The sequence below is a fragment of the Pygocentrus nattereri genome, chromosome 19, assembly GCF_015220715.1.
Source record: "Pygocentrus nattereri isolate fPygNat1 chromosome 19, fPygNat1.pri, whole genome shotgun sequence".
Taxonomy (NCBI): Eukaryota; Metazoa; Chordata; class Actinopteri; order Characiformes; family Serrasalmidae; genus Pygocentrus; species Pygocentrus nattereri.
In genome coordinates, this window is record NC_051229.1 from 39,289,833 (window position 1) to 39,310,598 (window position 20,766).

The 20,766-nt window shown below is 42.2% G+C and overlaps 5 protein-coding genes across 8 annotated transcripts in view; 4 read left to right on the forward strand and 1 right to left on the reverse strand.

Annotated features, from left to right (window-relative positions):
- The first annotated feature begins 1,058 nt into the window (after positions 1-1,058).
- LOC108415980 (secretory phospholipase A2 receptor-like) lies at positions 1,059-5,666 on the forward strand. The gene is made up of 5 exons (XM_017689039.2): positions 1,059-1,101; positions 1,319-1,419; positions 2,701-3,066; positions 3,471-3,800; positions 4,924-5,666. The coding sequence occupies exons 2-5, from the start codon at positions 1,383-1,385 to the stop codon at positions 5,280-5,282; spliced, it is 1,092 nt and encodes a 363-aa protein (XP_017544528.1). The 5' UTR covers positions 1,059-1,101; positions 1,319-1,382; the 3' UTR covers positions 5,283-5,666.
- A 209-nt stretch (positions 5,667-5,875) lies between these two features.
- LOC119261580 (histone H4) lies at positions 5,876-6,257 on the forward strand. The gene has a single exon (XM_037530883.1). It carries the CDS (start codon positions 5,898-5,900, stop codon positions 6,207-6,209), a length of 312 nt encoding a protein of 103 aa, XP_037386780.1. The 5' UTR covers positions 5,876-5,897; the 3' UTR covers positions 6,210-6,257.
- Positions 6,258-6,799: 542 nt separating this feature from the next.
- On the forward strand, positions 6,800-7,250 carry LOC108415978 (histone H2B-like). The gene has a single exon (XM_017689038.2). It carries the CDS (start codon positions 6,828-6,830, stop codon positions 7,200-7,202), a length of 375 nt encoding a protein of 124 aa, XP_017544527.2. The 5' UTR covers positions 6,800-6,827; the 3' UTR covers positions 7,203-7,250.
- Positions 7,251-9,008: 1,758 nt separating this feature from the next.
- LOC119261579 (histone H2A-like) lies at positions 9,009-9,532 on the reverse strand. Its single transcript, XM_037530882.1, has one exon. The coding sequence runs from the start codon at positions 9,406-9,408 to the stop codon at positions 9,022-9,024; it is 387 nt and encodes a 128-aa protein (XP_037386779.1). The 5' UTR covers positions 9,409-9,532; the 3' UTR covers positions 9,009-9,021.
- A 6,415-nt stretch (positions 9,533-15,947) lies between these two features.
- dop1a (DOP1 leucine zipper like protein A) overlaps positions 15,948-20,766 on the forward strand; it is a 55,401-nt gene continuing 50,582 nt past the window's right edge. For 3 of the 4 annotated variants that reach the window (XM_017725295.2, XM_017725297.2, XM_017725296.2), the window contains exons 1-4: positions 15,948-16,496; positions 17,800-17,992; positions 19,299-19,480; positions 20,426-20,596. In XM_017725295.2, the coding sequence (XP_017580784.1) occupies positions 17,855-17,992; positions 19,299-19,480; positions 20,426-20,596 (491 nt within the window). In that variant the 5' untranslated portion in view covers positions 15,948-16,496; positions 17,800-17,854. Of the gene's footprint in view, positions 16,497-17,799; positions 17,993-19,298; positions 19,481-20,425; positions 20,597-20,766 lie in introns of those variants that run through there. The other variant, XM_037530887.1, reaches the window with a different exon arrangement.

Here is a 20,766-nt window from a genome sequence, read left to right on the forward strand (position 1 = left end):
ACATTTGGGCAGAAAAATATGTTCTGCATACGTGAGGTTTCTCCGTTCCGGTGATGCCCACAAAATAAGCCGTGGAAAATCTTCAGGCTTCTAAACATGAAAAAGTAAGTTGGTTCCAAAGCCTCCAGCTTTGTCTTCAACAACAACAGCCTGGAATTCAGGAAAAGCAAAGAAGATGATACTTTTTCACTTCTAGGTACAACTGATCTGCACAAACTCGGCTTCAGGTCGTTATCTGGGAGGTGCACAGCAGAGACAGTGTGAAGTGAGAGGTGCGAATTTACGGAGAGGACTTTTAGAGGGCAGAGGGTCAAATGGGGGCACCAAATATTTTTAATTAGTCGTTTTGCCAAGGGTGCCAAAAAGGCAGGGGCCACACCTGATGATGTGATACCTGCATCAATAAATATAGGCCACAATAAACGATAAAGGTCACAAAGGCAGAGTGACCGTGAGTTTGCTATTGGATATTTGACAAGATTTTGTTTACTCTCTTTATTCCGGTTTGGCCCCCAGTCGAGCTTCTCTTGTGTATCTGCATCTCCTTTTGTTCTTTTGTTCTCCACTGGCTGCATGAGAGAGTTACTGTGTGTCCAGCTGCTGAAAGTGTTTCTAAACTGGCTTGACAATAACAACAAAATCACACAGCTGTAATTTAACTCACTCACTTGCATTGCTTTTTTACTTTATTTAAACATTTAAAAAAGTTAAATCAAGCTTATAAATAGAGGCAGTCCATTTAATTTGCATTCACTTCACTGAGATCACTGAGTTCATTCTACGAAGCTACTTAGCTGTTACATGGAAGGACTTGCTGTGTCTTTTAAGTACATTGAATGTAATTAAAGTACATTAAATATTTCTGAGTATGAATTCATTTGTTTATTCATTTACTTCTTCGTTGTTTCTAGTCATGGTTTTGCCATGAGATGTTTTTCTTATTGGGCAGTTTTGACTGATTCTAATTGGTCACTTTGACACATTTGTTAATGATTTATCAGGTCCAGCCCACATTTCTCCCACTGCTGTGACATCACAGGATCACTTTGATCCTTGTGGTTTGAACATTTCCAACTCATTCAACAGCTAGAGCTCCATCAGGTAAGACTGCTTGTGTGAACCTTTATCTTTACGTACATCTCTATTCAACCGATCAGTTATAATAATAATAATAATAATAATAATAATAATACATTTTATTTATTTATTTTTATTTTTTTATTTTTATTTTATTTATATAGTTGACATCGTGGTAAACTGATCAGTTGAATACAGTTGATTTGTATAGATAAACTGGTGCCATGTTGTTCTTCTTCAGCAGATGCTGTATTTTGAACATATGGGGCAACAACTCCGCACTGGTGGGAGCGTTTGATGTTACCATGGTAACCTTACCTGTCTTCCTCCTCCTTTTATCAGGTAAATATCTACTAATGATTAAAAAGCTTTATGAACTCATTGGCTCTAAATATCATGAATGTCTACGCATTATCCTTAAACTTTATTAACCTGAAGAAACAGGAGAAGCTTTTACAGCCTGGCAAGTTTACTACAAAGATTCTGAGCCATGAAACAACATGAATACGGTTCTGGTGCAGCTGCTCCTCCTCTAGTAAATGCCATTAACAAATTCTAGCCACTGGTCCATGTTCAGGTGAAACCCACAGGCAGGTGTGGTGACGAGTTCACACATTTATAAGCATGTAAAGTCATTTTGTTGTGGTGTTGACCAGAAAGCACTATTGAAGCACTGTAATTGATCTTTATTGGCAAAGCCATGTTTAATGCACAGAGCTGAAATGAGAAAGGCAGCGGGGGGTAAACACAAAGGCTGACATTCCAATAAAGACACATTCAACACTAAACACCACTAAGCTGCAAACACTTTACTGTTTTCATGGTGCAACATTAAAGTAAGGAAAACAGGCAGACAGCTGTGTGGACTCACTGTATGCAAATAAGCAATGCACACACCGGCACAGTGACGCCACGATATGACGATCATTCAAATTTGGAGGGAATGTTGTAAAAGCAGCCGGGGTGGACCGAACCACAGCTTGTATCAGTACGAATGGCAGCGAGAGCTGTGAACAGTAGACAGAGCTCAGCTCCAACGTTATATTTGAACAGGTTTTATCTGCCACAAATGCAAACTTCCATTACACTGTATAATTTAATATCTGTTATATTAGAGTCTTAGTCTGAGTTTACATTGTAAATTTTGGAAGCAAATGATGTTGAGGTTATTCTCTGCCCCCCCCACCCCTTAAATTTATTCAGACTCACCATCTTAAACAGATTTAACTATTATAATTTTATTATCTTTTTTATCACTAAGTATAAATATTATATAATATATAATATAAAAAATAAAAATATTCTGATCTGGTTAGTTTAGCCATGAAAAGGATTACGTCCTCAGCTAGCAACAAACAGATATTGTATGAATATGTATAGCAAGGGTCTCAAATTCAAATAACTTGGGGACTAATAGCAAAAAAAAAACTTTCCTGTGTTTTTTTTTTCTTTCTTTTTTTCTAAATATGCATTTTTAGCTACACATATGCACTCAGGTAATCGCATCTTTGTTGGTACTGAGCAATTCTGCTGTCACCATAGAACAAGACTACATACAATTACATGGTTTAAAAGTACCTGTTATTTCTGTTCTGCTCCATTAACTACAGAACTTGTTTCTAGTTTTTCCTCCTGCAGATCAGAGTCGTCTCAGAACTTTCCACATCATTGAGAAGAGTTTGACTCAGTCTGAGGCTCAAGCAGCTTGCAGAGCAAAGTACACTGACCTGGTCACTGTGTACAGTGATGAAGACAACTCTGCACTGACTAACCTGATTAATCTCATTAATGACCCTACTGTAACTGCTTGGATTGGTCTGAACCGCAGTCAGTCCATCAGTGATAAATGGTCTAATGGAGATGATTTTACATTCAGCAATCTGACAGGGGTCTGTGGGTCAGGGTCCTGCTGTGCTGCTATGAAGGCTGATGGTTCATGGGAAAATCTTCAGTGCACTGAGAAAAGAAATTTCATGTGTTATAAGCGAGGTAATTAATGACTATTAACTATATAGTTTTAAACTAAAGGAAGGAAAGTCGTCAGATCAGTTAACAGTGAGTTCGATGTGAAGCTCATTGCAGAAATACGGTTTTTAGGAGTGCACTAATCTGTCGCATGAATACCATCACTGTGTCACTTCCTTGAGCCATTTATTTATTTATTTATTTATTTGTTTAGTTAGTCATGCAAAGTATTTCTGTACTTAATTCACTAGTTTATTTATGAGGGAATGTGTAGAGTATTTGGGGCTAAAACAGACCTCAGATGTTGTGTCTCTTTGCAGTCAACATTATTCCTAAATAAAGAACCCAGTTGTTCTTTCTTTTCCCCCCAAAATATCACAGGATGCTCTGAATTACAAACTCAATAAGAGGTTGTTTTCTCTCCTCAGATACTGACCCCACCCTCAAGTATTATTTCATCTTTGACTCTTTGAGCTGGTTTGAAGCTCAGAGGTACTGCAGGACGAGCTACACTGATCTGGTCAGCATCAGAGATCAGAACCAGAATGAAGCAGTGAGGACAGAAGGGCCGAACAGCAGCATGTCCTTCTGGATCGGCCTGCTGCGCGATGAATGGGAGTGGACTGATGGAGGACGCTCTGCCTACAGAAACTGGGAGATTTATCAGCCTTGGTCAACGGGAGACTGTGTGCGAATGAAAGACGGGAAATGGGAACCAAAGCCGTGCAGTTATTCTTATTCTACTCTGTGCTACAGCAGTAAGTCAATAATTCATGAACATATGAAATCTCTCAGCTGTGTTTATTGTCAGTAAAAGCAGTAATCAAAGAGTTAGACCACAGAATGTTCGAATAGTCATGATTATCTGCTCTGTCTCTGTCAGCTCTGTTAATATCCACAAATAATGATTTAAACTCATATTATTGGGCTACCAGAATCAGTTGAAATGAATAAATGACATGATAAAAACAAGTAAAGACAGCAAAAACATCTCCATTTGGTGCATCAGAAACGAGAGAGGGTCACTAAACAGATTCAAAATCAAAGAGATCAAAAGTACTTTTGTTATTCTATGATGGAGCTGCACTTCATGATGACTTTAGGATTAAATATTGCAATTAATTATTAAGCTTAAGTCTCTTTTCTTTCAAAACTAACAAACCACATGACAAACACTTAAATACACTATGAACATAAAACCCTGAATATGTCCTTTAAAATTCTCTCTTTAGTCAACTAAAAATATGTTATAAAGCAAAGACAAACAAGACCATAAAATACAGTGATATATATATATATATACACACACACACACACACACACACACACACACACACACACACGTAGGCCACTTTATTAGGACCCCCTTTTGCCTTCAGAACTGCCTTAATTCTTCATGTCAGACTTTCAACAAGGTGTTGGAAACGTTCCTCAGAGATTCTGGTTGGTTATTTGAGTTCCTGTTGTCTTTCTATCATCTGGAACCAGTCTGCCCATTCTCCTCTGACCTCTCACATCAACAAGGCATTTTCTTCCACACAACTGACCGCTCGCTGGATATTTCCTCTTTTTCGGACCGTTCTCTGTGAACCCTAGAGATGGTTGTGTGTGAAAATCCCAGCAGATCAGCAGTTTCTGAAATACTCAGACCTATTTGTGTTAACAAGCAACTGAACCTAATAAAGTGGCCTGTGAGAACACATATATATATATATATATATATATATATATATATATATATATATATATATATCATATAGTGCTGTTCAGACTGTTCTTTGCTACTGCAGTGACTTTAATTCCCTCAGCGTGAATAAAACATATTTAAAGTAAAGCTGAATCTCTAAAGCTGTAAAACATCTTTGCTTTGTTTTCTGTCAGCACTCATCCATGTCAGTGATGACTTTATGAGCTGGGAGAACGCTGTGGATTACTGCAAGAAAGATAATAGAAATAATATTCTGCGCATTGAGTCTCACCTGGACCAGAAAGAGGTGGAGTTTGAGCTCAGGAGGAGGCGTGTCTCTGGGCCTTTGTGGGTGGGGCTTGGACAGAGTCGACTCTCTGAGCTGCTGAAGTCCAATAAACTGGCTTTGGGACCCCGAACCAACTGGAATGAAGGACAGACAGAGCCTCCTCAGTCCCTCAGCTGTCCTGGTACAGACACTGTGGAGAAAACATTTAGGCAGAAGACGGACGTTTCTGCTCTAAGACCTGTTTGTGAAGTTAAACAACCGTAAAAAAGCCAGTTTTTTCAGTCCTGGAAGAACAGAGTGCTGGACAGTTTAGTGTTTTCACAGCTCTGACTCACTTGTTCCCGTCAACATGCACTAGTTGAATCAGGTGTGATCGGACAGATAAAACACTAAACTGTACAGAAACGCTTGTGTTTATGTTTAGTGCCTTATATCCTTCACTCTTTATTTTAAACGGAAACTGCAAAATGTTAGTTTTGTTTACCCCTGTCTCATGTAACGTATCCAGCATTGCTTTTCTGCATTTTATTTAGCTTTTTCAATTAGCTTTAGACAATGACTTTAGGAACAGCTTGGATTTTATTAGTGGCAGATTAGCTACTAATACTGTTTTATTTTTTAAATGACTTATTTACTTACTTAATTTAATCAGAATGACTTATTTTTTGAAAATGACATTTAAAATATCAGTACATTAAAAAAAAGAAATCAGTCTGTGATTTCAGTGAATTTCGTGGCGTGGCTCTTTTTTCTATTGCGCTTGGCTCCGCCTCCTGTTCCTTGGTTTCAACTAGGTCCTGTAGAGGAGTATAGAAGACGCGTTCAGCGGCCCGTTTCTCATCGGTTTTGTTGTGACTATCACCAGAAACCCAACGCAGAATGTCTGGACGAGGAAAAGGCGGTAAAGGTCTCGGTAAAGGAGGCGCTAAGCGTCACCGCAAAGTGCTCCGCGATAACATCCAGGGCATCACCAAGCCGGCTATCCGCCGTCTGGCTCGCCGTGGCGGCGTTAAGCGTATCTCGGGTCTGATCTATGAAGAGACCCGCGGCGTGCTCAAGGTGTTCCTGGAGAACGTGATCAGGGACGCCGTCACCTACACCGAGCACGCCAAGAGGAAGACCGTCACCGCCATGGACGTGGTTTACGCGCTGAAGCGTCAGGGACGAACCCTGTACGGCTTCGGAGGCTAAACGCTCGACTCGATCAACGAGAAACACAACGGCTCTTTTAAGAGCCCCCACAGGTCCACTAGGAGAGTCTTTCCCCCCTATTTGACAGTAATGACCGCTTTTCCGTTTTAACTCGTTAATGATTTTTATGTCTTATTAATTTTCACTGAGTGTTCCGCGTGCAATGAACTTGTTTACAGGAACTAATAGTGCAGAATAAACGACACACATTGCAGTATTAAATAAAATGAGAATCACACGATTAAGTGACTCTTATTAGTCCTACAATACACTTCGGTCGTGTGCTGTCGGCTCTGGGGATCGACCCGGCGAGCCAAACACACACCGTCGCACTTTAAACCTTGCACGGTGTCAGTACCTGTGAGGTGTGGAATGAAGAAATTACCCAAACTTTGTGTTATTATACATGAAACACAGTAGATAAGAATGCGCGGGAAGCAGAACAAAGGAAAAGTCTTTAGCTAAGAGGAGGAGGAGGAGGAGGAGGAGGAGGCCTCGACATTTGATTGCTTGTCTGCATTGAGAAGGGCGGAGCTATGGTTTGAATATTGGGGTCTAGATAAGCCGGTGCCGCGCGCTCCTCCTCATTCTTCCGTCTCACTCGAAGAGAAGATAATCATGCCTGAACCCGCCAAGTCCGCCCCGAAGAAGGGATCGAAGAAAGCCGTGACCAAGACGGCCGGCAAGGGAGGAAAGAAGCGCAGAAAGACCAGGAAGGAGAGCTACGCCATCTACGTGTACAAGGTGCTGAAGCAGGTCCACCCCGACACCGGCATTTCGTCCAAGGCGATGGGCATCATGAACTCGTTCGTCAACGACATCTTCGAGCGCATCGCCGGGGAGTCGTCCCGTCTGGCTCATTACAACAAACGCTCCACCATCACGTCCAGGGAGATCCAGACCGCCGTGCGCCTGCTTCTTCCCGGCGAGCTGGCCAAGCACGCCGTGTCCGAGGGCACCAAGGCCGTCACCAAGTACACCAGCTCCAAGTAAGAAGCGACGAAGGCTTCATCAAACCCAACGGCTCTTTTCAGAGCCACCCACGCTGTTTCCCAAGGAGCCTTTTTTCCATTTTATCTGGAAGTTCTGTTGAGTTTTAAGAATAAACTTGATGTTACAGCGCGATGTCCAGGAGCCGTGTTCTTTGGTAATCCTAGGGCAGAAAGCTGGTGTCACATTGTCGTACAATCATAGTCAAGCGCTATATAATAACTAAAAAATGGTGACATGGAGTTTTTACTAGATGCTAATATATTGCTGGTGTCAGAACAAATGTAAGTCAGTGGAACCACAAATTTTGGTCCATTCTTCATGAAATTTGCACAGTGTGAAGGACAACAGGAATCAAATTATGCCTAAAACAAAAAAAAAAAACGCAGATGCGAAACGAATCTCACAAAAATAATTAAGTGGTATTAATGGTAATCAATAGCTTTCTGCTCAATATTTACCAAGCCCTAATGTTATATGGCTGTACAATCATGGGCAAGCTCTGTGTGTGTGTATTATATTATATACACACTTTTTTTGGCCTTACTATAACAAACTACACAAGCACCGCTCAAAGACAGAACTCATCTCTCCTCATAAAAATAAGTCAGAACAAAGAACCCCGAAGTTACATGGAGTTACTACTGGAAGCTCTTTCGGGTTGAAAGAATTAAGGGGCTCTTAAAAGAGCCTTTAGGGTGTTTGGGGGGGGAAAATCTAGGAGCGCTCCCGTTCATTTAAGCGCGCTCTCCGCGGATCCGGCGAGCCAGCTGGATGTCTTTGGGCATGATGGTGACTCTCTTGGCGTGGATGGCGCACAGATTCGTGTCCTCGAACAGACCCACCAAGTACGCCTCGCTGGCCTCCTGCAGGGCCATGACGGCAGAGCTCTGGAAGCGGAGATCGGTCTTGAAGTCCTGAGCGATCTCCCGCACCAGGCGCTGGAAGGGCAGCTTGCGGATCAGCAGCTCTGTGGACTTCTGGTAGCGGCGGATCTCCCGCAGGGCCACGGTGCCGGGCCTGTAACGGTGAGGCTTCTTCACCCCGCCGGTAGCCGGAGCGCTCTTACGAGCAGCCTTGGTAGCCAGCTGCTTCCTCGGGGCTTTGCCACCGGTGGACTTACGCGCGGTCTGCTTGGTTCTTGCCATGATACCAAACTCTACTCCTTAGTGAAGAAGAACAATGAAGCGAGATGCCGGCCGCGGCCCTTTTATGCGTTCGAGCTGCTCGCCGCTCATTGGGCGACTTGAATGTGTCCGCCTCCCATTGGCTAAACGATGCTGGGCGTCTCGAGTGCGCCCGCCTCCTTTCACGTTGGCTAAACCTTATTGGGCGTCTTAAGCCGCGCCATATTTTCAAATCACAAGACCAAACCTCGGCGCTTTGGCGGCGCCTGGACTCTTTCTTTGTTTCCCGGCCGTGTAACGTGACTCAGATTTGGGGTTCATTCATTATTACACGCCTGCTGTTTCACTTTTTATAACAAACTTTATTAAGGAATATTATTTCAATACAAACACATTCAGATACAAAATCCACATTCATCAGCATTTCTACAGTATTATTTACATTAGAACCTGCAGCACTGATTAAAAACCCAGCAGACTCGCCTGGTTTTAACAGATGCTCATGTGCGTTTATTCCTCGAGCTCGAGCAGCTTCTAAACTATATTCAGTGAGCAGTCGTGAGGCGAGTTGATGCCCACGAGCCTTTTATTTCATTATTTCCATTCAGGAACTCAGAAACACTGCACTTTTGTTGTGAAGGTGGGCGGCTCTTAAAAGAGCCTTTGGTTATTTACAGTTTAGAAGAACGCCAAGTTTACTTGGTCTTGACCGCTTTCTCGGTCTTCTTGGGCAGCAGTACAGCCTGGATATTGGGCAGCACGCCACCCTGAGCGATGGTCACTCCTCCGAGCAGTTTGTTGAGCTCCTCGTCGTTACGAACGGCCAACTGCAAATGGCGAGGGATGATACGGGTCTTCTTGTTGTCGCGAGCGGCGTTGCCAGCCAACTCCAGGATCTCAGCGGTCAGATACTCCAGCACTGCGGCCAAATAGACGGGGGCACCGGCACCGACGCGCTCGGCATAGTTACCTTTGCGCAGAAGCCTGTGCACACGGCCCACGGGGAACTGCAGCCCGGCGCGGGATGAGCGAGTCTTGGCCTTGGCCCGAGCTTTACCGCCGGTCTTTCCTCGTCCACTCATTTTCTACTTACACTCAGTTCACTGAACGAAGCTGAAATAAAGGCCAGCGGTCGCCCATCGTCCTTCATATGGGCACAGCTGCCGTGTTTCTATTGGCTACAACGCGATGGCGGTCAACAACCAATCATATTAGAGTCGCCAAAGTTTAGGACCCGCCCACATTTCCTCTCCTAGCCCTCTGCTTCTCCTCACCCCTTCGCGCGCGCTCGTCTCAGTGAGAGAGAGAGATAAAACACATAAAATCCTTTGGAAGATAAAGATTAATCACTGATTATATTAGGAGGTCCATCAGTGACAAACATCCTGGACAATTCAAACTTTGAGTTTCGACTTGGAGGAAAATCAGCGAAAATGTCCGGAAGAGGAAAGGGAGGCAAGGGCGGTAAAGGTCTCTTTTGTTGAACAGTTGAAACACCAATTACTCAGTCCAGTATTTTGTGGCCCGGAAGTTTGTTTTCGTTTGTCCTCTTGCTCAATTTGAAGTATCTCGAGTAATTTAACAACTTAAAAAAGAAATTACGCATGTGCCCCCAAGGCGCCTCTCCACCTTTGGTGGGGAGGCACTGGGTCAAGCTAAGGTTTGTGGGCGAAGGTGAAGCTCCAAATCGGTCTGAAGTTGGAGCTCAGCTACTACAAAGCCAATGGATAACTGCTGCTGACATTTATTCTTTTATTGCCTTACCCAGTCAGAAAGATTTTGAACTGATTTTTCTTCAGGAACGTGGTCTTCAGCGATTTTGTCAAATCTTCAGTGCTTCAGCTGAAAATGGCTTCTGGAAAGGTTGGGAGATAGACTCCTCCGCTCCACAAGATGTGCGCTTTGTGTTTGTAAAGTTCTGGACTGGGCGCGTTGCAGATGCAGATATAGAACAATATCTGCTCCGCTTTTGTGAGATTTTGCAGCCAGTACATAAACCAGTAGATCAATTCGGCATCTGGTATGGGGTTCGCCGTTATAAGGTTAAGCTCAGGAAAGCCACCGATGGGAACCTGATGCAGATTCCAAACTCTATCAGTATGGGTCCTTATAACGGCAGGATTACCTACCAGGGACAAGTACAGCGCTGCTATGTGTGTGGCTCTTTGGAACATCAGGTGAAGGAATGTCAAGCTGTCAAGTGCTGGAAGTGCGGGGAGTTGGGACACAAAGGAAAGGAGTGCATGAATACAGAATTGTGCAGCTTGTGCAACCAAAAAGGCCACTCCTACTTCAAGTGCCCGGAGTCCTACAGCAATAAAGCACGAAATGTGAAGTACCCAAACAGCGTACAGCAGCCCAACGTAGAGCCCACTGACATCCAAACCGAGAGCGGTGCAGCAGAAGTCGTCTCAGCACAAAACCTTGGAAAACAGCAAAGTATGATCATTAGATATGCTGAGGATCAAGCCCACCTGAACAATGAGCAGGAGGAGGAGGAGACCACTTCCACATCTAGCAGTGATACCACCGCCAGCAGCAGCAGCAGCAGCAGCACTGGCTCCAGCCCAGAGTCTGATATCACGGAAGAAGATTTCTTAGCCCTGCCTGATCCTCGGTCTGAGAGAACAGGTGGAACGGAAGCAGCTACGGCAATACAACCGGTATCTGCAGTGACCCAGGTCACCTCCACTCCACCGCGGACGGTTGCAGGTGAAGGTATTCAAACTACCCACAATAACATTGATCCAGTAGACAATCCCCCAATACAACAGCCTGCTAAAATGAAAAGGAAGAAAAAGGCCTTGTCCTCGGGAACAAGCGCGATAAAAAAGATGAGAGAATGAGCACAGATATGAAAATGACAGAAATGGAAAAAGAGAGAGATGACTTTAAATCTGTATGACCTCTGTCCTCCTTAACATCGCTACCTGTAATGTCAGAGGAATACAATCGAAGATTAATAGAGAAAGTAAATTGAATATATTAAGTCATGAAAAATTAGAGGTGTTGTGTATACAAGAAACAAGGTTATCAACACACAGAGACATAGAGGATGTTAAGAATAGATGGAATAGAGGGGACTCTTTTTTCTCTATTGGAGACTGTAAGGCTGATGGTTTAGGTGTTTTATTTTATAACAAACTGTTTAAAGTTACAAATTATAGGGAATTAATCCCAGGAAGATTGATTTATGTGGACTGTTTTTATAAAAATAAAAAAATTAGAATTATTAATATATATACAGCTCAAGATAGAGTGAGGAAAATGCAGCTTTTTAAAGAACTTAAAGTGCTGTTATGTGTAGGTTTTTGTGTTATTGTATGTGGAGATTTTAATACAGTTACAGACCAGAACGATAGACTTACTAATAAACCGTGTGAAATACGCCGGGAAGGCGTCTTTCTAAAATCCATGATGCACGAACAAAATTTTAATGATACTTTTCGAATTCTTTACCCTAATAAAATAGATTTTACAAGGTTTAGTTCTACATGTAACAGTCGTATCGACAGAATTTACATAAACACTGAAATTGAAGTGTGCTCATATGAAACTAAAATGCTACTAAATTCTGATCATTTGACTGTAATATGTAAACTTAATCTGAAGGGTGAAATTAAAAATAATTATTGGAAATTAAATATAAATATATTAAATTATAACTATGTATTATTAGAGTTAAAATCTGAAATTAATAGAATAAAATCTCTTGGAATTTTCGCCCGAAATAATAGAGAATTATGGGAAATCTTTAAAATACAAATTAAAGAATTCTTAAAAGTAAAATCTCGGAAAATTAATTCAGACAATAATAAAAGATATGATTCTATGATAAGACAATATATTGATTTAAAATGCAAAAAGATAAGAACTGAATCTGAAAATAACGAATTGGCACATTTTAAAGAAAATATTGATTTAATGAATAAAAATATATATAATAATATTCAGGTTTTAGCTGGAGCTAATTCTGAAGAAATCCAGAACAATGAAAAAATTATGTCTTTGTACAAATCAAGAAAAGAAAATTCTTACATCCAGGAAATATTTAATACTAATGGTGACGTTATAGCTGATCCAAAAGAGATGAGAAATGTGATCAGAACCTTGTGTGAAGGAATGTATAAAGAAATTAAAATAGACAAAAATACGATGAACAAATTCTTAAACTTTCAATTTAATAATAATAATTTGGAATACTTAGGTGATAAAATTTTAGAAAAAGAAGTCACTGAAGCAATAAAACAATTAAATCTTAAGAAATGCCCAGGTAAAGACGGCCTTCCAGCAGAATTTTATAGTAAAAATATGTGTGATTTGAGCAATTTATTAACACGGGTGTATAATGAGGGAGTTGAACAGGGTTTTATGTACAACAGTTTTTATGAAGGTGTGCTCTCACTGCTGTATAAAAAAGGGGATAAAAGGGACATTAATAACTGGAGGCATCTGACTTTGATGAACTTGGACTATAAAATCTTTGCTAAAATCATTATGAACAGACTACATGAGGTTCTGGATGACGTCATCACAGAAGAACAGACGTGCTCCGTTAAAGGAAGACGGATGTGGGACAATTTGAGCACTTTAAGAGAACTTGTGTGTGATAAAAACAAACAGTCCTTTTATGTTGTAGCTCTGGATCAAAGAAAAGCTTTTGATTATGTGTCGAGAGAATATTTATGGGCAGTTCTGGAAATGTATGGTTTCCCTTTAAATTTTATTAATATGATCAAATGTTTATACTCCGACTCCAAGGTGCAAGTTAATGTCAATGGGAGTTTGACAGACGAGTTTAAAATCTGTAGAGGAGTGAAACAGGGATGTCCTCTTAGTGCAGCTCTTTACATCTTAGCCATTAACCCTTTGATTCTAAAAATAAAACAAGACTCGAGATTAAAAGGAGTTAATATTGGAGATAAAAACATAATTATAATAGCGTACGCAGATGATGTTACTGTATTTATTAAATCACAAATCGAACTTGACATAATAAGAAATCATTTTAAAGAATATGAACAAGTGTCTGGAGCACAATTAAATCTAGAGAAATCAGAGTGTGTCTGGATTGGAGATGAAAGTAAAAAATTCCCAGTTAATGTTTTAGAAAAAGAAAATATGAAAGTCTTAGGAATATTTTTGAATAATAAAGGATGTGTCGATTTTAACTGGGAACAAAAGGAAAAAGAAATAAAAGATGAAATAGGTAAGTTTAAAAATCATAATTTTAGCTACCAAACCCGAATAAATGTCACTAAAACGTATATAATATCTAAAATAATGTTTTTAGCTTCTATAATTCCTCCTACAGATAAATGGACGAAAAAACTAAATAAAATTTGTTGTAATTTTATATGGAACACCACAAGAGAAGTGACCAAAAGAAATATTTTGTTTAAAAGCACTGAGCTCGGAGGTTTAGGAGCAATAGACCTAGCAATCAAAACTAAAATTGCAGCCTGCAAAATTATTGCAGGGGGCATTCACAGACAAGCAGCCTGGGTAGGAAAATTAACAAACTGGAAAGAAAAAAGAGGATGCCACAGATCCAATTTCCCATATTTCAAATTACTGTATTCAGATTTTATTGCAAAATATAAACATCTCAATATAAACTGGATAAATGATCATAGTAAAGAAATATATAAACTAATATGTAACTCTATTTATGGTAATATGATTATTTACAAAGATTTACAACCAAATGAATATAAAGATGCATGCGATAACATTAATAATAAACTTCTATCAGGGAATCTGAGAGATGTATCGTGGCTAATCTCTGTTAGGAGACTACCCGTGAGAACTGTGGTCAGGTGGAGCTGCTATGTAAAGACTATAAAATGCCCCATGCCAAACTGCGACGCTGAAGAAACTTTAGAACACTTTTTATTTGATTGTTATAGATCTAAAGAAACATGGAATAAATTACAAAGCTTAAATATAAATATACAAATGAATATGAAGACAATAGCATATGGATTATTTGGAAACTCTCTCCCAAAACAACAAAAGGAATTATTATGGCTCATCATTTGCATTGTAAAAAGTCAATTGTGGAAAACAAGAACGAGAATGACGATTGATCAAGCTTTTGTGTCCAGTGATGTTGTTTTTAGTCACATTATACGGGAACTGAAAAGAAGAAGGACTATTGATACAAAAAAACAAGAAGGTAAGGAATGGGACTTTCTGACTTTTTAAAATATAAAGTCTGTAACTGTTTGATGTTTTGTATTTAATGATGATGTTTGTTTGTTAATTGTAAACTGTTATATTTTTGTTAAAATAAAGTTTCTTTAAAAAAAAAAAAAAAAAAAAAAAGCAAGGGCGGTAAAGGTCTCGGTAAAGGAGGCGCTAAGCGTCACCGCAAAGTGCTCCGCGATAACATCCAGGGCATCACTAAGCCGGCTATCCGCCGTCTGGCTCGCCGTGGCGGCGTTAAGCGTATCTCGGGTCTGATCTATGAAGAGACCCGCGGCGTGCTCAAGGTGTTCCTGGAGAACGTGATCAGGGACGCCGTCACCTACACCGAGCACGCCAAGAGGAAGACCGTCACCGCCATGGACGTGGTTTACGCCCTGAAGCGTCAGGGACGAACCCTGTACGGCTTCGGAGGCTAAACGCTCGACTCGATCAACGAGAAACACAACGGCTCTTTTAAGAGCCCCCACAGGTCCACTAGGAGAGTCTTTCCCCCATGACCCATTCAGTAATATGAGACGCTGTCGTTCTCGAGCTTAACGTGTCTTTTTGCCTGAAAGGGGCTTGAAACCACTTCACTAAGTTCGCTGTTCAAACACACCGAATATCAGCGTCACAGCAAGTGAAAGAACTCCGGGGCAATTCCGGTTCAGCTGTTTCAGTCCAGAGAGTAACTGACCTCATAACTTCAGGATCCTCTTACTCAGATTTAATTATCTGTGGCATTGACTGTAGAGGCGAGCGACACCAGCTTTCTGCTCAGTATTTACCTTTTTTATAACAAACTTTATTAAGGAATATTATTTCAATACAAAGACAATTTCAGTATTTACCAAGCACTGCTGCTCCCAGGCACCGCACTGATGTCTAGATCACCCTTAAACATCAGCAGAACCTAGAAATTGGGCGGGCAGATGGGCTTTGAGGCTGTGATTTGACAGAACACTAGTTTTTCTCCCCACGTCGAAAGATAGTTCGCTCTTACGTTCACAGATAAAACGGCAACAGCGTGGGTGGCTCTGAAAAGAGCCGTTGGGTTTGATGAAGCCTTCGTCCCTTCTTACTTGGAGCTGGTGTACTTGGTGACGCGGCCTGGCCGTAATAATTATTGTAAATTTATTGTAATTTTAGTTCCAAATGTTGTAACACAGCCTCGCATACACACTAATCCAATAAGTCACTCAGCTACACAAAATTTCCACAAGTGAAAGTGTCTCTTATTCTGCCACCTGCAGGTTCAAATTTTGACCACACGATGGCAGCCAAGCTCCATCGATGACCAGTCGCCCTCAGTCCGGGACGCCAGGCTGGACCGTCTGTGCTGTTTTCTCTTCTCTGACCACAAAGAATAGCAGCTGAACTGCAGACCGGACGCTGCTGTGGTCCGGAAATCTGTGCATTATTTCATTTATATTTATATTTAAAGGCAGTGTTGTGAAATGGGAAATGGGTCAGTTCTCGTTTTCGGTTCTGTTATTGTCTGTGGGGAAATCCAGAAAGAGCTTCGTTTTACAGTTTCAGAAACTAATCATAAAATTAAACAGCAAACAAACGACCGCGGGGTGTTTCTAGAAGCTCCATCGCAGAGCGTTATCACATGAATCGGTTACAGCCCGGGACATTTCACACGCCCGGTGACTTTTATTGTGAAAGGTATCCTGGGCCGTGACCGGGAAGTGGTGGGGGTGCCCTCACCTGCCCGACCGCTGTAAACAGGGAGCGGAGCAGCGAGCGGGTCTGAAATCCGACGGTACTGATCAGGTTCTGACTGCTTCGGGCCGCGGGATCAGGTGTTCGGCCCACCCCGTGGACGGTGGTCGCACAGTTTCAAAGCTGTGTCGTTTGTTTAGAGGGAAACTGACTGACACCGCGTTTTCCGCTGAGCGACGCCGAACCTCAGAGGAAAATCCTGGACCGGGTCACAGACGTCCAGCCTGGCGCCCTCCGTCCTGCGTCCACTGCAGTGAGTATCTTCCTCTGCCCGGCCGGTAAATCTACCCCTCCGGGCCTCTGTGGCGCTGACGCTGTCCAGCCAGAGCGGCGGTGAAGCTGAGGGCTTCGGCTCTGTACCGATCGACTCCCCGCTGGACGTGTAGCGAGCTGCCCGGCCGTGAAGGCCGCAGCGAGACGGTACCGAGGCCCGTTTTGTTGAAGGAATCGTTAAAATCATCAACGTTCATTCGAGCCCCGCTGGTGACGTCATGCGTAAATAAAAATAATGCGTGGCCGCGCCTTATTAACGCGTGGGAACCACATCCTAATGCGTTGCCTCAACTTAATGATCTCGTTCCCACGCCTTGCTAAGTCGTGGACACACATTATTTTTATTTATGAAGGACGTCACCAGCGGGGCTCCGTACAATAGAGCCTGCCTAAATAAAAATTAACCCGTGGCCACGACTTGTTAACACGTGGGAATGGCATCCTAATGCGTGGCCACAATTTAGTAAGGTGTTGAAACAAGATGATTAAGTCATGGCCACAACTTGGTAAGGCAAGGGACACAACTAAGTCGTGGCCACGACTTAATTATCTCATTCCCATGCCTAACTAAGTCATGGCCATGCGTTATTTTTATTTATACAGTACAATAGAGCCCCGCTGGTGGCATCCTGTATACATAAAGCATAACACATGGCCACACCTTATTAACGCATGGGAACAAGATCCTAATGCGTGGGAACAATACCCTGGCTTACTATTAGGATCTTGTTCCCACGCTTTACTAAATCTTGGACACAACTTAATGATCTCATTCCCACGCCTTACTAAGTCGTGGCCACGTATTATTTTTATTCATACCCCAACCCAACGCCCCGGCAGTGGAACATTGCTGTGATGGCATCCATCGTCACGTCATGATGTTAGATGATTGGTTCTGCGTCACTCCAGCTCATTCCAAAGGTTCTGGTTGAGAAATGCCATCACACAGATGTTGGATGGAGCTCCATCACAGCAGTGACCACAGTTATACCCCTCGACCTGACGCCTGGCGGTGGGCTTGGACGCCTCAGGCTCGTGTTCTTAATGCAGCTCCCGTTCTTTCTATAACGCTTTTGCATGGAGATTCCAGCGGTGTGTTCACCTGGATGCCTGTATCAGCTTTAGTGCACAGTTGAGGAACATAAGCCATGCACATCTACTAGGTTCACTGTTTGGGGGTTCTCTATGCGGTTCCCCACTTTTTATTTGGCCAACAAATCACCAGCCAGAATGTGTCCTTTCCGTATCTCGGTGTAACCTTCAGCTCATTCTCTCCCCTGCAGGTGTGATGTGCTTGTGTTCTGAGGGAATCGGCTGTTAGTGCCACAGTACGAGAGGATGAACGCAGAGGAGGTGGAGCTGCTCGGTGACTCTAAATACAGGAACTACGTGGCAGCTGTAGACAAAGCACTGAAGAACTTTGAGTACTCCAGCGAATGGGCTGATCTCATCTCGGCGCTTGGCAAACTCAACAAGGTCCTTCGCTCTGTTTCCGTCTCATAAATCAGTTTCACTGCAGATAAATGTCGCCGTCACTCTGACTAAAATGAAAACCGTCATCATTGGTAGATCCGCTCTAATGTCACTATGATTTTAACCCTCTATTTCCTCACTTTACATTTTCCTCACTAATATTTAATGACAAGGACAGGGTTAATAATAATAATAATAAATTAATAATAAAGGGAAGAGTTTTTAAACTTTTTTTTTTTGTAATGAGAATTTGCCGAAGTATGTTTGTTGCCTAGAAGCAACACTGTGGGGCAGTGGGGTGGATTTAGCCAGATGTCACCACGTCAGGGAACACGGCTTTATATCATTTCTTCCCATTTTAGCACGATGTTGCCTCATGACAACAAGCCCCAAATGGACATTAATGTTGTCCAGTGTTTTTGAGTTTAATAATCAGGTCCATTTCATGTGAGTGAGTAGATTTATTTATTTTTATTTATTATTAATTGCTTCATAATGTGTGCAGTGGAGGGTTAAAACCTACTCCCTAAAGCAGGATTTTCTGTTTTTAATATTAGGAAAACCCCTTTTCTGATTGTGTCTTGGAGGTGGAAGTGTGTTTGGAATCACTACAAGTGCTCTGGGGGGAATTTCACTGAATCGGTCCATTAACAAAGAACGACCGTAGAGATTAGTGCTGTATCAGTAATGCTGACCGGCACCAGGTGTGTGTTTATTGGCCTCTAGACCAGTGGCTATTAGTCAGGATTTGATTGCCGTGGGGTTTAAACATGAAAATCATTAAACATCAAAACATGAAAATAATACAGAATAATGCAAGAATGCTGCACTGAATACACAACATCATAAATGACTAACTTGGTGAATGAAATAACATGTTTGCCTCTTTAAAGCCCCCTAGTGTGTGTGTATTGCCCCCTAGTGTGTGTGTATTGCCCCCTAGTGTGTGTGTGTGTGCTCACTAGTGTGTATGTGGTGTTTCACTTCACGGATGGGTTAAGTGTGGAGGTGGAATTTTCCCGTTTGTGGGATTAAAAAAGTATCACCTAACTTAAACCATAATCATGAGTCTCTGTGGTCTCTTCAGGATGACCGTGAGGTTTCCAGTGGAAAAGCTCTGTGAAAAGGTTTATTTGGGCCGTCGGTGTTGTTCAGAATCAGTAGTAGTTGAGATATTTAAGTCTGGTCTGCAGGTACAGTGATTAGTGTTGATTAGTGTTGTTTAGTGTTTTATTCTTGCTGTGTCTTCTCAGGAGTTTTGAATATGTTGTGCTGTACTGTAGAGTTTCACATGTCATGTCCTCGATAGGTACTGCAAAACAATGCCAAGTACCAGGTTGTGCCTAAGAAGCTCACGATCGGCAAGCGTTTGGCTCAGTGCCTTCATCCAGCGCTGCCTAGTGGGGTCCATCGCAAGGCCTTGGAAACCTACGAGATCATCTTCAAGATCATTGGTCCCAAGCGGCTGGCAAAAGACCTGTTCCTGTACAGGTAAGTGGGCTGTGTTCGTGCAAACGGTGTCTGTTTGAGTCGACTTGAACGGAGTGATTATATGAGTGAAAGAAAAACACACACACACACACACACACACACACACACACACACACACACATACATACATATCAGAAGGCAGGATACACCCTGGACAGGTCAAAAGAAAAACACACACACATCTTCTAAGCTGCTTCTCCTTCTGGGTCATGGGGGGAGCTGGAGCCTATCCTAGCGGTCATCTGATGGAAGGCAGGATACACACTGGACAGGTCAAAAGAAAAACAGTGTACAAGAATATATATTTTAATACAGCGCAGTGTGAGCTGCAAGTGGATGTGTCCTGTATCGCTACTGTTGGAACAAAATCCCATCTTTCCAAAATGATTCATTCATAATGAAAATGACGCACAATGTGAAGAGCAACACTCGTCATCAATAACGGAAGTGCCAGGTTTTGTTCCAGCAGCAGCAGTATGTCATTTTGAGTCCCAGTGACTGTATAAATCAGTGTTTTATAATAGAAATGAAATTAAACTGATTTCTATGTAGAATTATAAAGTGTTGTTGGTTGATACAATTAATTAATAAATCATTAAAAAAGGGTTTGTGGGAGCAGGAGTTTATTTTAAGAGCTCATTTGACGTCAAATCCTAGTGCTTTTTTTATGAGGTGGGCTCGAGCCAATTTGTGAGATGCTGATAGATTTAATTTATCGATTGCCAATAAACGGAATCGTAATGGCAGAAAACGCATTGGCGGCATTTATTAAAGTCCGGCTTTAGCCTTTCACACGTTCAGCTGCTCAGAAGAGGCAGTGACCTTATGTGAAGATAGCTCTGATTGCCCTTCTTACTGTTATGATTATGATTGATGTTTATTTGAATGTCATGCTCGATGAGCACGTGGCTGATTTGTCCTGCTCTCTCTGGCTGTTTGCGTTAGCTCTGGGCTCTTTCCTCTGCTGTCCAATGCCGCCATGTCCGTAAAGCCCGTCCTGCTGGGCCTGTATGAGACCTACTACCTCCCGCTGGGGAAAACGCTGAAGCCGGGTCTGCAGGGGCTGCTGACGGGGGTCCTGCCTGGCCTGGAGGAGGGCTCTGAGTACTATGACAGGTTAGACGGTATCACATGTGTTTATCTGTGATGTAGGTTGACGGTGTGCGTTTGAGTGCCCTTAGTGCTGTAGCAGTGCAAGAAGGCAGCGATTGAACCGCATTAATATTAGTAATAAGACTTGCTCTCATTTTCAACCAGAATTTTTTTTTTCTTCAAACCTAAAAATC